Source organism: Mytilus californianus, unplaced genomic scaffold, assembly GCF_021869535.1.
Source record: "Mytilus californianus isolate M0D057914Y unplaced genomic scaffold, xbMytCali1.0.p SCAF_8, whole genome shotgun sequence".
Taxonomy (NCBI): Eukaryota; Metazoa; Mollusca; class Bivalvia; order Mytilida; family Mytilidae; genus Mytilus; species Mytilus californianus.
Genome location: NW_026262734.1, coordinates 86,054,179 through 86,071,466, shown reverse-complemented (window position 1 = coordinate 86,071,466; position 17,288 = coordinate 86,054,179). Strand labels below are relative to the sequence as shown.

Below are 17,288 nucleotides of genomic sequence, written 5' to 3'. Positions count from 1 at the left end.
TGCAGAGTAAGTTATTCCGTAAGGCGAGTGTGGAATGGTATTATGAAGAAATCATATTTTTCATCATTTTCCTGCAACATTTTACTTTACTCTGATGGTGAGATTCGATTAAAAAATATGGTTTTAACGTATCATTTAAACATTAAGTAATTTACAGTGCATCTAAATGGAATTTGTATACACACTTTTAAGAAAAATTTATAAAATATGGCACCAAAATAAATGTGTTATCATTGATTTCCTTGTCCTTGCTAAAGTTGAAGTTTGCTCGATCAGCGAGTCAAGGGTCGGGACTCATAACCACGACAACTTTTTAAAATGAACACTTTGTTGTTTTTGAAAATAACATTTTTTTATATTTCCAGAAGGATTTCATTTTTATAAATACAAGCAGGATTTCTGTGGAGTCAGTATAGGGTCTATTGATTTAATGTCTTTCAATAGATCATGGTGTTCCTTGGTTCTTTGGAAACATTTCAGTTATTTGTTCAGCACGCTGTTATAATAAACGTTTGAATTGTTGATAGAAGACTGAAGGTTATATATTGGTTTGTATCCCAGGATTCGTTTGGCTTTGTCATAGGTCACGTGAAAGGTTTTATTCAGGAAACGTATTCCTTCTATGTTGAAATATGTGTTTACCTTTTTCCACGGTCTTATAATGCCCATCACAATTTGCACAATAATAACGAGGACCAACACCAGCCATAATGGAATATACCACGAGGAAAACGAATGTCCTGTTCCATCTAGGTAAGGTTGCAACAAACTTGGTAACGTCTGCAGAGGGGTGTCGTCTGCTGCATAGAAATATTCTCCACCTATATCTACCCCTTTGCGCATGACTTCGAGTGCCTTGACGAACATCATTGCTACATTACCGACGTACGACACTTGAATTTCAGCTTCCATTTTACCGAGCTTTGGAATACGTGGTATTAGAGTACCCTTCACGTGCGTCACGTACTGGTATACAAGGTTGATGTCTAATTCTCCATACATTGCTAATGGCAGTATAGCACATGTCTTTAGTTCTTTTCCTGGATAAAAAGTACAGACGTATATATGTAATAAAAGGAATTTAGTTTCTGTTAAAGACACCTTTTGATAGGAAAGTACATGCCGTGGTAAAAGCCAAGCTAAATGAGCTAGACTATGAAATAATCTGCGTTTCCTTTCACTTGAGCAATTTTAAAAAGCTAAATATAAAAGATTCTATCGACTTTCGCAATGTCTCTTACCAAGAAATGTTGTTTGATGAACATGAATCTTTAATTAATATTTATATTTCACATTGTAAAACAAAAATTTATTAACTAGTATACATTATTGTTAAGGGACACGCTGAAGCCCGCCTCCCAGTGTGGGATTTTCTCGCTGAGTTGAAGACTCATTGGTCGGTTTGGACTGGTCGGGTTGTTGTCGTTTTGTCACATTCCCCGTTTCTATTCTCAATTCTATTTTCCTTATAGAAAAAGTAAAAAAATGTAGATGACATGGTATAGTAAGTGCTTGTCATCAGGTTCAAGATGTGGAAACCATTGTCCGTTTTAATAATATCTCATTATTTCGTTATTGAGGAAAAGAAATACAACTAAACAACCAATTAAAGAACCAAACAACAATAAATAAATAATTCTAAATTATTGTCTAATTAAGGATTGTCTATTTTTATAAGTTGAATTTATAATTATATTTACCATTCTTCAAAATGTCTCCATTGGCGCCGAGCACCATATTCTGAGCTTTAAGCTTTGTCTTTGCATACTTTTCAAACATAAACTTATGAGGTATAGGTACTGTTGTTTCTGTTCCCTTCTTGACTTCATCATGCCCAACATAAATTGAAATTGAACTGCAGTATATTAGAATCGGAACACTGTTGACTTTACATGCCTCTAATACTACTTCCGTGCCTACAAAATTTTAAGAAAATAAATCGTTTGTAATTTTTACCTACTATAAAGTCGAACTAAGGTTAATCAAGACTAAATAGATATAAGAAGATGTGGTATGTGTGCCAACGAGACAACTCTCCATCCAAGTCACAATTTGTTAAAGTAAACCATTATAGGTCAAAGTACGGCCTTCAACACGGAGCCTTGGCTCACACCGAACAGCAAGCTATAAAGGGCCCCAAAATGACTAGTGTATAACCATTCAAACAGGAAAACCAACGATCTAATCTATATAAAAAACGAGAAACCAGAAACACTTATGAACCACATCAACAAACGATAACCACTGAACATCAGGTTCCTGACTTAGGTTACATGGTTAACTTTAGGTTACATGCAACTGTTATTGTCGAATTCTTTTTACCGAAGTCTGTTAAAGCATCATTCTGCTTGAAGCATGTGTACTTGTATAATCACTGACGAAAATCTACGAGATAGGGAGTCATTCAGCCTTATACCTAGTTTTCTGTTTCCATGTAATATTTGCAACTGGCAGTAAAGTTCACAACAATAAAAAAAAATATTGCGCCTTATTCATATTCAAAATACCGATTTCAATACGCACGATGTTTACTTTTAGAATAATGTAAACCAGGCACGCTCAACATTACAAATTAAGGTCGTCCTGAATATGCATGAAATATTTACCACTGGACGTTAAGCAACCAACAATTAATCATTACAAGTTAAGGAAGCAAATTAACGAGCATTAAACATCGCATATTTAGAAGAGAGGATTTAAAAGTCAAATCTTTTTTCAGAATTGCAACCCTAGCTTTTGAAAATTAGTATCATTCATGAATAAAAATTAATGAAAAGTAGAATGTCATTTGTATCATGCAACCACCAGGTACATGAACGATTGTACTTATACGATCATCAAATACTCTTTGAACTTAATTAAAATGATTTAGTCAATGCTTATACATGTATGTCAGACATGTTACTTGTTCCATGTTTTACTCCAGACAATACATAAACTACAATGTGTTACTTTACATGTAACTTTACGTGTACTTTGCATTTTTGTTTTTAAAGTGCCTCTTATTATGTTTATATGTCAGACGTGCTATAGTTCCATGTTTTTTTCCTTCTCCAGACAATACAAAAACTACGACGTACATGTATAACTTTACGTGTAACTATGTGTTACTGTATGTGTATTTACATTTTTGTTTTTTGATGCCACTTAGTATGTTTATATGTCAGACGTGTTACTTGTTCCATGTTTTTCTCCAGACAATACATAAACCTATATATATACGACATGTAACTTTACATGTATTTGCATTTATGTTTATAAAGTGCCTCTTACTATGGTTAAGTAAACATAGATTCTTTTATGTATTGTGAAATGTAGAATAATAGATGATTGATTTATTGGTGTTATATGCCATTTTCATCACTATTGGCTATTTCGTGGCGGTCAGTTTGTATTAGTCGAGGAAGCTGGAGTGCCCGGAGAGAACAACCGGCCTTCGGTAGGAAAACTAACAATCCTAGTCAATTAAGATTGGAGTCGAAAGCACCTGCCACGTTTGGGATTCGAACTCACAATCTCAGTGTTGACAGGCTAGTAATACAGGAGTTAGATTACTTAGATAACTCTGATACCGAGGCCCCTGATATATAGACGATAAACGATTCCGTAGTATACATGTAATGAGGAACTTAGCATAGTAAAAGTTAGGTTTTTTTTCTCTTAAAATAAAAGTATTTTACCGTTGATATTAACTTCTTGTAATGCCTTTTCATTAGGAAACAATGTGGAATCCACTAGTGACGCTATGTGGAGCACAGCATCTGCTCCCTTACACGCTTCACTTACAAGGTCCTTGTTAGTGATACTTCCGGTGAAAGACCGAACTGGGAAAGATTCTTTATACTCTGAAAAGATAAAGTGATACTTTCGGTGAAAGACCAAACTAAGAAAAATTCTTTATACTCTGATAAGATAGAATTAATATTAATTTTCCGGGCAACAAACAATACACTATACGTATTAAGTTTATTAAGTTTTACATGTGTACATTTACTCGTTTTCGAATTATCGACATCCGCGTATGGTGTATGTATATCATTCTGGACATAATGCTGCTCAGCACTACCTAAGTGTAACTTTGTTATACAAAACCGGTTGAGTCGAGTTTTCCCGTCCAGCAGTAAGACATATGCTCAGCCAAACGGACATCCCCTAAACATGGGTTTAATAACAGGACAGAAGATGGCAGAATGGGACATAAAAGTTTAATAAAAAAATGATACCACCAAGAAAATAAGTCACGTTTGTAACAGAAAATTAAAAGGAGAAGAAGCCATGAGTTGAAGAAAAATACACAATACCATGTCACAAAAGAAGAACGACGAAAACAACTGAATGAAAAATAATACTTTATCAATGTCGGAAGCGCTTTTCTGGATTTACCTTCATCAGGAACGCTCAAACTTAAACATTTGAAAACCCCGGATGTATGAACCAAACACATGAAGAAGTGGAAGTTTTAGTTTGGAGTTACCGTGCAGTTTTGTAAAAAATTGTGAAAAATGTAATATATAACAATTTTTAGTTGCTGCCATTGTAGAATTCTAACAACCCCTGGAACGTCGAGGACCGTCTACAGCACAAGAGAGTCGGTATTTGATTGATTGATTGATTTGTGCTTAACGCCACTTTCAGTACTATGAGCTATTTCGTGGCGGGCAGTTTTTATTAGTGAAGGAAGCGGAGTTTCCGGAGAGAACCACCGGTCTTCAGCAGGAAAAGTGACAATCCTTGTCAATTAAGATTGGAGTCGAACCCACCTGTCACGTGCGGGGTTCGAAGTTACAACCTCAGTGTTGACAGGCTTGTGACGAAATTGTTTAACTACTTAGACCACTCAGCCACCGAGGCCCTTTCGGTATTTCAGAGATAGAAAGAAGGGTTATGGTGAACTCAGGTTTTGTATTTAGAAATTCTTTTGTAAAAAAAAGCCAGTCATCCTGATTTTTTAAAACTTTATGGACTCTGAATATTATTTACGTCATTCATAATCATATGAACATTCACGTGCTTACAAAACTCAAGATAACTCCATATCAATAACAAATTGTTCAATAACAAAAATACGGTCATTGATACATCGAAATTTATTTATCATCATTTACAAGTTAAATAAATAATTGTCTGGGTTAAAGTTGATTGATATAACATAATATGTCTCACTTAATTACTGTTATCTTGTTTATTGTTTACCTGTCTGGGTACATGTATATGTACTGAAATAAAACAAATAGTTGTAAATTAAATTAACTTTCTAACGCATGCGTACTCGTCACGTAACCCATTAAAAATACTTTTATACATTTCGAAATATTCAGATAAAAAAAAATTGAATATTGAAATATATATATATTTTTTTTTTATTTGTCAATTATATTGGGATCTTTCATTTTGGTCTTGAGCGTATATCATGTACTAGATATCGTCCAACTTATGTGTCAATCAACAACATTTGATCTATTTAATTACCAAATCATTTAGTGAAGGTGAATTATATTCTTACTTATGATGTTAAGGCACTTTAATTGATTTTTTTCTTAAATGTTCCTTTTAAATAGTTGTATATACCTTGGAAATTTATGTAACAAGTAATATGTCAAAAGGACATCATATAGAACATATTTACTGAGTTTCAAGGTGATGTGACCACAACATAATAAACTACCTTGGATCAAAACCTTACCCTGGTACGGGAAGAAGGGAATAACGGGCGGACGCCCAGACTGAAAATTAAAGCGCACCTTTTATACCGTAGGCGGTAACTAGAAATATAGATAACCTGTTCCATAATTTCAAAGGGGGAAATAATTCTTAGGCAAACAATATAATCTTGCGTCATTATAAGATAAATAGGAAAAAGGGGTTACCCATTTTTCACACAAATGTTTAACAAGAACGTACCCAAAAGAACACAATGTCCGCCAGCACATTCACATATTTGCATGTTTTCTGAGTCAATCTTATTTTATTCTGATACAGGACGAAGGATTTGGTTAGAATTTTTTTAGTTGCTCATTTCTTTTGTACTTCCTCAGTTATTAAATTTTACAGCTGTTTATAAGATAGTGGACATGAGTTTGTTCTGCAAATAGCTGATGTGATATGATTGCCAATGAGACAACTATTAACCAGACCAAATACTGACAAAACCTAAAAAGTTAAAAGTGCACGATAGGACAAAATGTGAAACAATCCAGATCAGAACCAATCGCCTAATGTATCTTTAAAAAATATACGATAAACAAATTTAAAAAAAAGGGGACCAACGCCAATCACTGTATTTCACACTCCTGACTTTGGACCGTAACATGCTGAATATGGCGGAGTTAAACATGTTTGCGAGCGTTTACTCAACATATGGTAAGCAAAGCACTCTAAAGCGTGTAGATAGCTAAGACTTAATTCATTTATATCTATTAACTTTTTTATGTTTTCTTGTTTCCGAATTGACCTATTGGCAGTAACGAATTTTCCGTTAATGTTTACTAGGTACGTCCTAATTTTTTTCCCAATATAAAAATATACGTGTCGGTTTAAAAGGTAGGACCTGTTGAAAGGTACAAATGTATGAATTGCATAAGATTGTTACATTATCTCTCTGGTCTTTCATACTGATGTACTATACATAATAATTAATATTGATACTACAATAAAGTATTTAATAGTAACTTATTTCATTCAATCCCATTTTTAAAATTCCTTCTTTTTTAGCTGCTTCAGTTTTTCTTTAAAAGCGATTTTCATCAATATAATTAAAAAATTTCTATTTCGAAAGGATTTTAAAGCTTTATTACTTGAAGACGGCGTTTTTATTTTTTTGTTTTTGTTTCCGACCAAATGACTTAAATATTGGACATCGTTAAAAAAAATGCGTAATCAGCATATTAATTAAATTTGAGTCTCGGTCAATTTTCGAAGATACCTCCAGGAAACAGTCTTTATTCATTGTTGAATTTCCGACCAAAGGAATTATATATTGGACATCGTCAATAAAACATGTACATGTTATTAGCATATTGATTTAATTGGAGTCTCGGTCATTGTTCAAAGACAACGTTATGGAAATAGTCTTTGTTCATTGTTGAATTTCCGACCACAGGACTTAACTATTGGACATCGTTAATAAAATGTTTACATGCTATTAGCATATTGATTTAATTGGAGTCTCGGTCATTATTTCGTAGACACATTATGGAAATAGTCTTTGTTTATTGTGGAAGGCCGCAATGTGACCTACAAAATGAATGGTTGCTTACATCTTTGTCATTTGGTTTATAGTGAATAGTTGTCTCATTGGCAATCATACCACATCTTCTTATTTTTATATTATGTCAATATAAAGAAATGTGACGGAAATTACTTTTATTTTTGTTTGATGTTACATACAGACTGTTTGAATATGACATTAAGATGCATATAGATATGCAATAAGGAAATAGTGAATAGTTTTTTTTATCGAAATATCTAAGATTCTTGTGACGTATATTACTCATTAATACTATATTGGTGTATTGTGTTGGTGTATAAGCTTAATTTATCTTTACTAAGGTCGGATGTTCTCCCCGGGCACTCCGGCTTCCTCCGCCAATAAAAACTGACCTCCACGAAATAGCACAATAGTGTTAAAAGTGGCGTTAAGCACCAATCAATCAATCAATAATTTATCTTTACTAAAATAAGATTGCTTGTTTACCGTCCAATGGAAAGTATTTCTGGTATATTTACTTTCATTTATATAATTTAACCATTTTAATTGCGCAAGTTAAATTTTTATATCTGAAGATGGCGTGTTTTTTTTTTCTTTTTTCTTTATTGTGTTTGTGTCCCGTATATAGTTCAATTTAATAGTTTATGATTGATTGCCTACCGTCTAGTCGAACTTATTTCTTGTATATTATACAGGTTAAACGTAAAAAAAGAGATAACTTTTTAGTTATGAAAAAAACAGCGTTCCAGTGTCATCATAAACTGGTTAATGGATACATGTTATTAATAATAATAGTTCTTTATTGTCGTATAAGTAAAACATGATACTTGTGACACATACAACAACAAAAAATAAACTCATTTGAATTTATGTTGTGTACACTGAATATATATACAAGTAAACATAACTAAGAGTCCCCTGTCCTTAGCTCTAAATATAAAAAAAGAAGATGTGGTATAATTGTCAATGAGACAACTCTCCACAAGAGACCGAATGACACAGAAATTAACAACTATAGGTCACTGTACGGCCTTCAACAATGAACAAAGCCCATACCGCACAGTCAGCTATAAAAGGCCCCGAAATGACAATGTGAAACAATTCAAACGAGAAAACTAACGGCCTAATTTATGTACAAAAAATGAACGAAAAACAAATATGTAACACTAAAGACTGTTTTATAAAGGAACCTGTTTTTTCATTTTGATTATACTTGCAGGATTTCGCAGGACTACTTATTTTTCAGTATCAGAAAGATTAAGAAAAATATGATGATCTATCCCACTGTCATTAAAAAGTTTTATACGTAATATTTAATTATATTTTGACAGTAAAGGAGAAAGTGGTTTTCATCTTCTATGGTATTACAGGTTAGACATATTACATACATAATACCTGATCAAGCCTAAAAAAATCAATTTATACTCCCCTAAAAGTACGTGAATCAACAACAAAAAAACTAAATTAATTATGAAGCATAATTCAAGTTTGATCATCTTCATGTTTTATCGCAGTTTCGCGCTGAACGGACGTTAAATAAATATGTATGTTTTAAGCATATCGAGATCACTTAGTTTAATGGCAATAAAATATTTTATTGAAAAATACACTGTACAATGTTTACCTTTACATAGTTCCGAAGGCCCATAATTTTCATAAAATTTTTCATCAACACTCATGTTCAAATTTATTAATTTTATTTTGATGAAAAATTATCGAAATCGTAAGAATGAGAGCTTTTCAATAATGCTCTCCATGCTTTATATTTCAAGGGGTCGTGATGCACACCAACTGTTTCTGATTGGCGTAGGCTTTTGAATTGATAGATACATTGTTGATATCAAAATCCACTAAGACCTTTAGGTTATAATGTTAATGTATAAAAATAAAATCTTGACGTAATTTAGATTTCAACCAACACCAGCTCCACATTTTTTTTTCGTATTGAGCGAGATGTTGTTGCTATAAAACATTGTTTATAATTTTGATTAAAATCTTTCTCAAGATTGGTAAATGTTGTTTAAATGCTTGCAAGGATTCCTATTTCATTATTAATATTTTGAAGGGACATAACTCCTACAAGAAGGTTCAATCAGCACCAGTTTTATAACTCCGGTGAGATACTGGTGATAAAACCTTTCGTATCGATTTAATCAAAATCTGTCAAAAAAATTAAATATTTCAACTTTCCTTTTCGTTTTGACGGATTTTGTAGCACGTATGGAATTTAATATGTTACTAAATGGATATGTTTTGTTTTGTTTTCTATTTCCTGTATATATTTGTGTACTTCTGTCTATTTGATTAATTCAAAAATGTAACATGGATCTGAGTTTTATTAATTTGTTATTTTTTATCCATTATATGCAATCATTTTTTCAATCGAGCGTGGAATAGTCCAAATTTTAAGAAAAAAAGCGAAACACGCAAAGATTATGTTGTACACGCTTCCGGTTTTTGATTGGGAACGGTCTTACTCTGCGTTCACTCCAATACTTAGAGACTGTCTATTGTGAAAGACCACAAGATGACCTTTTTTTTTCTTTTTTTTTTTTGTCGTGTGGTTGCTTTCTCCTTGACGAAAACACAAAATCTCCTTTCATTCGAATGAAAAGTGTCCACGAAGTGATCCATGGTAAATTAATTAGTCAATGTACTTAAAAAGCTATCTGATCCTTCAACCTTCCTTGTCAAATCCGAAGATTGTGCAAGATACGTGCACGTGACAAATATGTATTATTAATATGATATATATATATATAATGTACATGTGACTGATAAACAATTGCACAATTCAAGTTAATATATAGTTATGTAATGTTAAATATGAAGTAGGACAATCAAGACTTTTTTTAAGTTATAGTATTTTATAATAACTACAGTGTATGTATGCTTCATTAGAATCCGCAATTTTGATTGGCTGACGACAATCACGAGGCATTCCAATATCATATTTATTTCCGTATAGAATATAACAGCTATGACTTCACGTTCTTTTCGTGACAATGTTAAAATGTTGCATTTAAAAACAAACGAAAACCTTGATATAAGTATTTTATTTCATGGTTGTAGCATAACAATGTAATTATAAGAATTGAATGTTTCTTTTCTTTTTATTTTATAGAGTTGTAAAAGCATTGATCGTACGCACCTAATGGTTTAAAAATCCAATAAAATTATGAAAAGAAGGATTCAATTCTTACGTAATTAAAACATATATTTATATCGTTTTGGAATAACTACAAAAATAGTATAAAAATAAGAAGATGGGGTGAGATTGCCAATGAGACAACTCTCCACCAGAGAACAAATGACGTAGAATTTAGCAACTACAGGTCACCGTACGGCCTTCAAAAATACGCAAAACTCATACCGCCTAGCAAGGTATAAAAGGCCCCAAAATGACAAATGTAAAACAATTCAAACAAAAAAATCAACGGCCTGACTTATGTACAAAACAATAAACAAATATAAAAGATATACAGCAACAAAAGGCCATGGAATTACAGGCCCCTGACTTGGGACATGCATGTTCAGAATATGGCGGGATTAAACATGTTCTGCCGGCGCCCTAACAATTGAGAATACTGTACTTTCATTTTGTGTCTAATTAGATAACCATTTGAAACCGCCTTTCTCGTTTATATATTTGTAATTCGAAGGAATACCACCAAACATTTAATTTGAATTTAAATTTTTCAATAACTGATTGTAATTTTATAAAAGTTGTTCGTGTAGTTCATGCTATTAATAGTTTTTTTTTAATTATAGGACTAAAGGTGAATCGAATTTGTGCTTTCAGTCTATTGATCACTTTTCAGTTGAATTTATAGCAAATCTAGATCTATTATTCAGTATTTATTAAATTTAGGAAAGCAAATAAAAGTTTCTACATAGTTTGAAATGTACTGGGCTCATCTTAACTGACCGAAGCCACATCCCTGAAGAGTATTCAATTTACCACCGGTTGCTATTAAGTAAACATAACTGAGAGACTGATAATCTTTTTCAGACTTTCAGATAAAAGGGTATTATGTATTGTAAGCTTTCTAATAGACCTTGCTGACTAAAATGACAAGGTTTTATTTTTGTGTACATGTAAACTCTTTTAAAAATAAGATGTGGTATGATTGCCAATGAAACCACTATCCACCAGAGTTCAAATGAAGTGGATGTAAGCAATTACAGGCTGTTGTTTACTTTGTATACTCATTTTTTGTCCTTGTAAATATGGTATAAACGGACAATCGGATATAAACATTAGTCATTACCGTTACTGTTTAGGGGCATCAAAACGACGGCTTGAAAAATCAATTACATTGCGTGGAGAACATGATATATATTTTTAGTTATAATTGGCTTGGAACTAACTTTCAGTAATTGCAAGTACTCTTATTTCGGTGCTTTGTGTCTATCGTTTTTATGTTAGTGGTTTCTGGGCCTTGTACAGATCTTTTGAGTTAAGCAAACCGCAACTGATTTTTATAGTTTGTTCTTATGTTGTGCTGTTACACCACTGTCCATGGTTAGGGGAAGGGTTGAGCACTCACAAACACAACGTTGAACACATTATGTATGTGCCTGTCCTTAGCCAGAAGCATGTAGTACAGTGGTTGTCGTTGGTTCATGTCTGTCATATTTGTTTTTATAAATTGTTTTTTTAGTTTACTCGTTTGAATTGTTTCACATTTTCAGATTGGGGCCTTCTGTAGCCGACTATTTGGTATGCATTTTTCTCATTCTTGAAGGCCTTATAGCGACCTATAATTGCTTACTACCACTTCATTTTAGGTCCCAGGGAATAACTTTCTCACTGGCAGTCATATCACATCTCCTCATTTTTACTTTAAAAGAAAACAAAATTAATGTTCGACACTGAGAAAAATGGGCATGTACACAAACATGTAGTCGATTGAGAATATGAAATAAAAAAAAAGCTATGAAAGAAATTGTTCGTTATGAGAAATAGTTCGCAACGTATGCCCAAAATTTTAATTTTGATCGATTGGTTGTTGGTTGCTTAACATCCAACGACAAGTACTTGATGCATATTTAGGGCAAGAAGCTCTCTTTAAGTTTGCCAACCGGGATTACTGTTGAAAACGGTATATTTACAGGTGAAGGGAAGAGTCTGTCTTTAATATTGTATAGTATACTCCACTGCATTTTGACATGCTTCACAAAAGCTCCTTTTTATATTCGAATCTAAATCAGTATACGTTTGTTCTGATGTACTTACCAAGCTTTTTTCTAAATGGAACGAGGTCTAAAACACGTATTTCTTTCAGGTTTGAGGAATGAAGCTGTAAATGTTTGATCACATGCTGGCCGAGGAATCCACTTCCGCCCGTAACTAATACAACAGCAGAAGACATCTTATCTGCAAAAAAAATTGAAGCAAAATTTATTTTTGTCGTTTGATTTTACGTACCATGAGTGATTTGCTTTGTTTAGCAGAGATGCCGACTTGGGCACTATGAAAATGAAGTTTCCAATTTTTTTTTTGTAGGACATATATTCGCGATTAAGGATTTAGTCCGTTTAAAAGCATAACTTTTAAGAAAGATTTAAACTGCTGTACTGTTCAATATTCTATTAAAGAGTTAAACTTTCTGTTTCGAACTCTGAAATAGATTTTGTTTCCACAACAGAATTCGTATTTATCATAATATATTATTTTGAAAATTACCGCAAAAATTGATTATATTAAACTATATCTGGAAAAATTCCACATGTATTTTGATTTCAATATATTTTTAGAATTTGCAATCGCGAACTAAAATATTCATATAAAGAATTATGTGTTTACCTAATAAGGAATGATTTGTAAAAAATGTTCACTCCATGATTCAAAAAAAAACTCAATAAAATGCCACCCAAAGGGTTTTACTGGGGCATTACAAAAATATTTATATGGACTTTTCATAACGGCAGGAAAAATGGTCATCCGTTTGGCTGTGTGGGGTGTTTATATAATTACGAAGCCTGACCGGAATCATGGGACATGTAAGGAGAGTATCATGTTCTCTGGACGTTACATAACTATTGCAATATTTTGAGGGCCTCTTAGATGCCCTGTTGCAAGGCAGTACGTGCTCCCCTATCCAAAATGTTCTTTTTACAAGTGACGGTTTTTTAATTATCGCCCTTCATCCCGATCGACCCGAAGTGCAGAATCGTCCTGAATGTAGGTGAAATATTTGCAACTGGACATTCAGCCATCAACAACCAATCGATACATGAAAGCATATTGTAAATGATATTTATTCAAATCTATTAATAGACATGCATAAAACATGCTATAGGATTACATAACAGTGACTAGTCACTTATGCAAATTCCTCTCTTATGTATGAATGTTTTACTGTTTTCATTTTTATATATGTATGATTCAATACATTTAAAGTCATTGTAATTGATTTAAACTGTCAAAAGGTAAACCATATACAAGACAAGAAACTTTATTTATATAAAGAAGGTTATGAATATGTACTTTAAAAAATGCATATTCACTAATTGTACAGATGGGTTATTAATTGCATGAAAAATTAACCGATAAGAAATTAAAATTTAAAACAGGATTGAAAAGAAATTAAAAAAAGGAGTAAAAATACGTCAGTTTTTTTCCAAAAACGAAAATAAAATATATCTGTACATTTCAATAAAGATAAGTATTGAAAATGATGTAAACAAGTGTTTTTAATAATATAGAAGCCTTACTATGCAAACATATTTTTACAAGAGTGAGATTTAAGCTTAATAAAATTAGTTTAAAACATTTCTGATGACGGTTAATCTAGAAACATTTCTTGAACGCACTGAAATCGATAAAATACGAATATTTTTACTACATGTACTACTGGATTGACCCCGCTGCTTAAAAAAGAGAGGCGAAAGGTACAAATGTATCAAAGGGACTGAAACTCATTTGCAAATAAAAAACTGACAATCCCTTGGCAACAATGAAAAACGAACAAAAGACAAACAACACTATACAAAACACAAAATAGAAAACCAAATTCTGAGCATCACGAACTCAGACAAAAACTGGAAGTGATGTCAAAGAGTATCATCCGTCATCAGCCAGTGATTCGGAACTGACATAATAATAACGATACTTTCTTTTTGTTTAGCATTGTGTAAGGGTAATTAAGACATTCGACTTGCAGCTCAGGCGGCTCAGGAAATTTAATCTTTTCTCTACTGCTATTTTTTGCAAATATCAATCCTGAACATGGTGTATGTGTCCAGTATTTAAAAATATATGAAAATGAACGATGAAGGATTTACAGTTTTCCTTCGTCACAAAACACCGTACTTATTATATTAATAGCGGATTTCGACTGTTAAGATTTTTAGTTGTTTATTAATAAATCCTTCAAGAGCAACTACTATGTTTAACAGAATGAAAAGATTCCAACTTTTGTAATTGTCCGCCTGCTTTCATTTTTTTTTCTATATATATAAAAAAGAAAAGAAACACATTCACCACATATCTGATTATCTTAAGATTCTTACTAATAATGAAACGCAAACACTTACGAAGTTAGTAAAGAGCTGCAACGATAGAAAAATCTGGTTGAGTGCCGATGTTTACAGAACTATTTATACCTTACTGTGAAATAGTATACAAAACTGACAAAATTCAGTTTATTATTGGAAGATATATAGTGTCCTAGACTGATAACGCCGATGAAACTAATCATATCTTGTGACCAATGGTTATTTGATAAAATTCGGCTACATTGTACTGAATTCATCCATTAGAGCTAGACAAAATAATTTTAATACGTTAATTTTAATTATTATTGTATAAAATGAAACTGGTAAAATTGATGTCAAGTTAAAAGGAAATAATCTATATACGTACAGATGGACCAAATAATCAGATTTACTTGGGTGTATTTTGGTTAACATTTACTTATAATTACAGATTTAATGAAATGTTTATGTACTTATTATGGCTTGCTAAATAATCATTTCAATATATATGCATTGAAACGCATATTTTTTTTATTAAAAGAGAGGCGACAGATACCGAAGAGACATTGAAACTCATAAGTCGAAAATAAACTTACAAAGCAATGGCTAAAAAAGAAAAATACTAATAGACAAACAATAGTACACAAAACACAACATAGAAAACTAAAGACTGAGCAATACGAACCCCACCAAAAACTAGGGGTGATCTCAGGTGCTCGCAAGGGTAGGCAGATCCTGCTCCACATGACTTTGTGGCACCCGTCGAGTTATTCATGTTAGTTCATATTGGCTCTCAAAAATGACGACTTCAGTATATGTACACTGAAGAGATTTATCCTGCCGAACTGACTTTATATAAAGCTAATGCTAACAATGAACACTGCCCTTTCCTGGATCTTGATATCTATATTTTTAACGGGAAGCTTAATACCAAAATTTATGATAAAAGAGATGTTTTTTCATTTCCTATTGTTAATTATCCATTTTTAGATGGTGACGTTCCCTTGTCACCATCTTATGGTGTTTATGTATCTCAACTTGTTCGGATCGCTCGTGTATGGAACAACGTATTTTATTTCAAGGAAAGAAATCTCTGCATTACTGAAAAATTATTACACCAGGGTTTTCGATATCACAAACTAGTCAAAACATTTACTTACTAAATTTTATCATCGGTTCAAGGACATCATTCGTAAATATAAATCAACATGCAGACATCTTATACGTTCAGGTATTTCACATCCAATATCTTATGGTAATATTCTTTACAAAGCATAAACATGTCGGCATTCACCTCAAAAGCTAACCAAACCTTTAAACAGACTTATTCGGAAGGGACATAGTTACAATACTGTTATCAGATCATTAAGGACTGCATATTTTGGTATTAATATTGATTCACTCATAGGGTCTTTGCATCGGAAATAAACACATTTATTCTAAAACCACTTGTTGGCATGATACGGGTTATGTTCTTCTCATATATTTTATGATGGTATGATACTAAACCCCTAAACGGAGGGATTGTACCTGATTTTCATATGATGAAGACATAATCTTTCAATCAGTTTAATTGAGGTATGGAGCTGGCATGTCAGTAATTTCTAGTAGTCCTTTGTTAATTTATGTATCATTGTCATTTTGCTTAGTTTCTTTTGTTACCTATTCTGACATCGGACTCGAACTTCTTTTAAACTGAGATTTACTGTGCGTATTGCTATGGGTTTCTTTATTCTACATTGGCTAGAGGTATAGGGGTATAAGATGTCTGCATGTCCCAAGTCAGAAGCCTCTGGCCTTTGTTAGTCTTGTATGTTTTTTTTAATTTAGTTCCTTTATATGTTTTGGAGTTTAGTGTGACGTCCATTTTCACTGAACCAGTACACAATTTTATTTAGTGGCCAGCTAAAGACCACCTCCGGGTGCGGGATTTTCTCGCTGCGTTGAAGACCCATTGGCTGTTATCTGCTCTTTGGTCGGGTTGTTGTCTCTTTGACATATTCCCCATTTCCATTCTCAATTTTAAATTTTACAAACCGATGATAAGTCTTATACGGCACGTCACATTCGGGGAAAAGGGGACGGGATTGTAGTTGGACAATTGGAACATATGCTTTATCATCTGTGAAACGGATATTCCATAACGGTCAACCAACTCGTGATGGCGTCCGTAAAATTTACAAAGGGATGATTTCAACTTCAATAGTTGAAACTCATGGACTAATAGCTTCCTTGTGAACAGCAACCCTCTATCAAGGAAATCGTGATAGGAAATACAAGCCCTGGAATATCGTATAAATTGGGAGATACATTGTCCGTATGTAGGCGGTGCTGGAATGTTGCTACATAGAAATGGAAAGTTCACAATTAGGAAGCTGAAATCATCTCCTCTGTTGTACAGTTTTGTTATTAATCGACCCTCATTGTCAATTTCTAAATGTAAGTCCATTAAAAATTGTTTTGTAATTGTTTGTTTTAGGGCTTGCAAATTCAAGACTGCGCAATTCATCAGAATGTATGCATTCAAAAGACATATAATGGAACAAATGAGTATTGGTGATTTCAACTGGACATTCGAATATAAGTTTAACGTGGATAA

At 32.8% G+C, this 17,288-nt stretch overlaps 1 protein-coding gene across 1 annotated transcript; it reads right to left on the bottom strand.

Moving 5' to 3' along the window:
• Positions 1-311: 311 nt before the first annotated feature.
• LOC127712879 (3 beta-hydroxysteroid dehydrogenase/Delta 5-->4-isomerase type 4-like) lies at positions 312-12,582 on the bottom strand. Its single transcript, XM_052219482.1, has 3 exons — positions 12,447-12,582; positions 1,701-1,916; positions 312-1,040 (listed from the first exon to the last, which is right to left on the bottom strand). Exons 1-3 carry the CDS (start codon positions 12,580-12,582, stop codon positions 481-483), a joined length of 912 nt encoding a protein of 303 aa, XP_052075442.1. The 3' UTR covers positions 312-480.
• Positions 12,583-17,288: the final 4,706 nt, after the last annotated feature.